Genomic DNA, 4,116 nt, shown 5'->3' with positions numbered 1-4,116 from the left:
TTCTAGTCATTCCAAGCGCTGACACCTTTGCTGACATTGGAGAACCGGCCGTGAGTGACATGGGAGGCCTTCAGTCTACTGGTGACGCGGAACTTGACCGCTGGAAGGCGCCTCTTGACGCCATGTTTCCAGCAAAACAATCAGAAGATCGGATGCAGAACGACTCGTTTTTGAAGCGTCTGTATGATACCGGCGAAAACGGGTTCGGAGAGCCAACCGTAGACGCCGTGCGCAAGCAGAAGGAGGACGAACTGGAGCAGTACAGGAAGAGCGCATTTAAGCGGGAAAAGAGCACCAAAGACGATAGAAGCAAATCGAAGGAAAAGAAGGAGAAGGAATGACACCTCCACATCGAGTGGGGCCGTGCGCATGTGTTTGTATATATGTGTATATATTTTTTGGGCGAGAAAAAAAAGGGGGCGGGGTGAAAGAAGCACGCATGGAAGAATCTTCGTGCGATTCTTTTTGAAGAGTCAAACAAAATCAAATGAAAAGGAGAAAGAAAAGGAGAAAAATATCTGAAAAAGAGGTGGCGGACCTTGTCCCTTTTTTTTTTTTCCGCTCAGGTTGAACCGCGTACTTTACCGTAATAAACGCCGCTGCTTGGATTGGCCTCCTCGCCTCCCGCAAACATTAGTAGGCAGAAACCAAAGACAATAACACACGCACGGAGTGAAAGAAGGGGAAAGAAGGCTTTCCTGTCGCGCTTTCTTAGCTTGTTGGCTCCGTGAGCGTTTCTTTTTTTTTTTTTTTTTTTGGAAGCCAATAAATTAATTTGTGGTGGGTGTGCTTGGGATGAGTAGCTGCTGTGTTCGGCGACGGGCGTGCAATGACACAAGCGAAGAATGAGGATACAGATGAGTCTGCCATGGCGATTGCTCCAGGGCGGAGGATGCGTGTGTACTCCCCAGCGGGTTCGCTGGTGGCGCTTGCGCGGGCGCTGCAGGAGTGCGCTGAGCGAATTCATCTTGGACCTCACGGTTTACTCGCGGCCTCGGTAAGCGTCGATGGTGAGCTGCGACTTCTGCGCCCAAGGGCCAATGATGTGATGCGGAATACGGCGGGGCTGGAGGCATGGCAGGTGCTTTGGCGTGTGTTTCTAACAGATAACTCAACCCCCAGGACGAGGGCAGGGAGTCATGTAAACAGAGGGACGTATCAACGACTCTCAGATGGTCAGGGACGGTTACTCCTCACGTGTGCATCGTTACTGCGTCAAATTCTTTCTCCCAATGCACATTACCCGGTCGCTGGCTCTCCGTCTTCGCTACGGAATAGGCTGCGGCTAGTGCGAGTACTGCGTGAGATGACAACTTCTGGGGAGATGCGATATGTTTCCCCTGTGGGAGATGACGAAGACGGCGATGACGCGGAGCAACAAAGAGGGGATGATGTGATTGGTCGAATGGTGCGTGCATCTCTTCGGGATTTGCAGCCTTATGTCTACGGTGTTGCTGGTTCCAAGGTGACACGACGGGTGGTGGAGGGTTGTATCCATTTCATCATGTGCACACACGTTGAGGATGATGTGCTGACGAAACTTCGGCAACTGCTTGTGCGTTTTCTGTGGAGTTCGTCTTTTCCAAACGGAGAGGGGGACCTGCATTCCATTGTGGCTCGAGCACGGGACGTCTTGATTGACTCAACATCATACATTGTGCCTTGCCAGGGTGAATCGGTACTTCATTCTCGCGTTCTACCATTTGGCACCTTTTTGCTGCCCACCGTGTCTCCCGAGATCTCCCCGCACCAAGGCACAGTCACACCATTTTTCACTTTGGAGCGCCATGGTGATGGACAAGCCGAGCGGGTTATGTTCCTGCGCATCGACGATCAAGGTGGTTTGCTGCAGTTTGAGCACTCCAACAGGAAGGAAAAAATTGATACTGACAGTGATATGGACGCGGGGGATTGTAGCAATGATGGGAGAAGGGTTGTCGAGCGACAGTGGACGACGACGGAGCAGGAAAAGGCGCAGTGGGAAGCTGCACGGATGCTTTATGAATGGGCTTGGATGCACGGTGTGACTGCCGTACTCACTCCTTCTCACGTACCTCCTGTTATGAAGACGTATGGACTTCGCTACAACGTTACTGGCAACAGGGATAAAGAGCGGGAATGCAGACGCCCCATTTTTATGGTAGATGAAGTGGATGAAGTTGGTTTTGATGCGTTGCTGCGTCGGTTACAGTACTGGAGACATGAGAAATTAACGGAAAAACGTGGTGCTCAGGAGGATCCCGTTTGGTGCCCCACAGCGGCTGTTTTGCGCCGTGATGTGTTGGAATTGCCGGGCCGAGCGGAGGATGTTCTTCTCCCTTTTTCCCGTCTGGCGCATGGGCCGTTACTTGAAGTTTGCTCATCTGCCAACGTAAAGGAATTTATGGTGAATGAATGCAGTAACGTGCGAGTGGTGCTGCTGGAGTTGGATCAAGGCACACTTTTGGAAGAAGGTGCGCGTGGTCTTCGGAGGCTTCAGGGTGTGGGCTCAATGCTGCTCGTGGCCCCAACTGCTTATCAGCTTCGCATGTACACAGATTTACTGCTAAAGTGTTTGGCGAGCGTACGGGCAGCTATGGACGCATCACCGTCGAGTGGCGATGCGAGTCCCGAGTGTGGTCTTGGTTTTGTGCGGGCGGGAGGAGCCTTGCCGATCGCTCTCTCACGTCAACTGCGCCTCAGTGCAGAGACGTTGAAGTGCCAAATGCAGAGGCTCGAGGGCACTAGTCATGTTGATGATGCGCATGCAACGGCCAACTTGCCTGTGGTGGCGGCGGTGTTGCAGATGTTGTCTGAGGTGCTGCTGGAAGTGCCGCGGCGTCTGGCAGAACTTATCACTGCCCATCATCAGCCACTGCGACACGCGTGGCTGCAGCTTGAGAGCGATGCGATTAGTCGGGCGAAATCTCACTCTGCAAACTCTCTTACTTCCTTACGGGAACCACCGCTCCATGTCTGCATACGCGAGGACGTTTCCTTCTATCGTCGCACCCGTACGCCTCCACCGTGCGAAGTGGGCCACGGTGACGGAGAGCGAAGTTACTTCTGTTGCAGCGATACGGAAAGTAGTGACAGCGAGTCTGATGAGGATGAGGATGCATACCGACAGGAACGGTTGCGTGGGCCACCCTCTCTTGGTTTTGTTGAGCCGATTGCGACGACGGCAGGTGCGCTTCGTGCCGCAATAACACTCCTGCGTTTAACGTTGATGGACGATTCAGGTGCGCTCGAGACCGTTGGGTTGTGAGGAAATCTTTTCCTTTTTTTTCACCGTTTTTTTTATTTTTGGTGACATTCCTTTTGATTTGCCAGGCGCGAGGGGGAGCTGAGTGGTGGCGGTGGTGGTGTTTTCTTTTTTTGCTGCCTGTGCCGTTGTTGCCACTCTTTTGCTTTTCGCCTTTTTCTTTTCCATTTTCTCTTCTCTTCTCTTCTCTGTTTTTCTTCTTTTTTTTTTTGTTTTGTTGTTGCTTCTGCTGGTGTCTTCTTTTTCCTTCCGGTGGGTGATACGGAACCAATTTTATTAAAGGGCGACCCCGCCAGCGGTGGGGGGGCGAAAGGCAACACGCACACGGGACAGAAGGCTGACTGAAAGGGAGGGGCCGTAAGAAAAGGAGAGAGGGGAAGCAAGCGAACAAACATATATCTATATATATACATACATATATAACAAGAGGAGACGTTGTCGCCAATAAGAAGAAGAAGTTCTTGTGCCGCTGCGGAGGAGGAAGGAGACTGGCCCATCACCAGGCGGGGGGTGGGGGGGAGCGAGCGGGACTTCGTATGGAGGGGTACGAAACATTAGGCATTCTTGGAGAGGGCACGTACGGTGTCGTCGTTAAGGCACGTCATCGCGCCACCGGCCGAATTGTTGCCATTAAAAAGTACAAGCAGGCGGAGGATGACAATCATGTGCGCAAGACGTCGCTGCGTGAGGTGCGGGTGCTGAAGCAACTACGCCACCCCAATGTTATCTCCTTGTTGGATGTGTTTCGCCGTGACGGTAAGTTTTTCTTGTATTTGAGTATGTGGAGAACACCATCCTGCAGCTTATTGAGGAGAAACGGCACGGTTTGCCCCCGGATGAAGTGCGTCGTTAAACCTATCAGCTGCTGAATG

At 52.3% G+C, this 4,116-nt stretch overlaps 2 protein-coding genes and 1 pseudogene across 2 annotated transcripts, besides 4 other annotated features; all 3 read left to right on the top strand.

Annotated features, from left to right (window-relative positions):
* Nucleotides 1-341, top strand: Tc00.1047053511533.19 (dynein light intermediate chain, putative; the record flags this gene model as incomplete). The annotated part of the gene is made up of 1 exon (XM_798151.1): nucleotides 1-341. A coding segment is annotated over one exon (341 nt), but the record flags the coding sequence as incomplete, so codon positions are not given.
* Nucleotides 1-4,116: a sequence feature (heterozygous, Esmeraldo-like haplotype).
* Nucleotides 735-757: a microsatellite.
* Nucleotides 830-3,247, top strand: Tc00.1047053511533.10 (hypothetical protein, conserved; the record flags this gene model as incomplete). The annotated part of the gene is made up of 1 exon (XM_798150.1): nucleotides 830-3,247. The coding sequence occupies one exon, from the start codon at nucleotides 830-832 to the stop codon at nucleotides 3,245-3,247; it is 2,418 nt and encodes an 805-aa protein (XP_803243.1).
* Nucleotides 3,400-3,460: a sequence feature (A-rich).
* Nucleotides 3,638-3,666: a microsatellite.
* On the top strand, nucleotides 3,781-4,116 carry Tc00.1047053511533.5 (annotated as a pseudogene; the record flags this gene model as incomplete).

This window comes from Trypanosoma cruzi, genomic scaffold, assembly GCF_000209065.1.
Source record: "Trypanosoma cruzi strain CL Brener 1047053517133 genomic scaffold, whole genome shotgun sequence".
Taxonomy (NCBI): Eukaryota; Euglenozoa; class Kinetoplastea; order Trypanosomatida; family Trypanosomatidae; genus Trypanosoma; species Trypanosoma cruzi.
The sequence above is the reverse complement of the archived record's forward strand: the minus strand, read 5'-3'. Positions and strand labels throughout refer to the sequence as shown.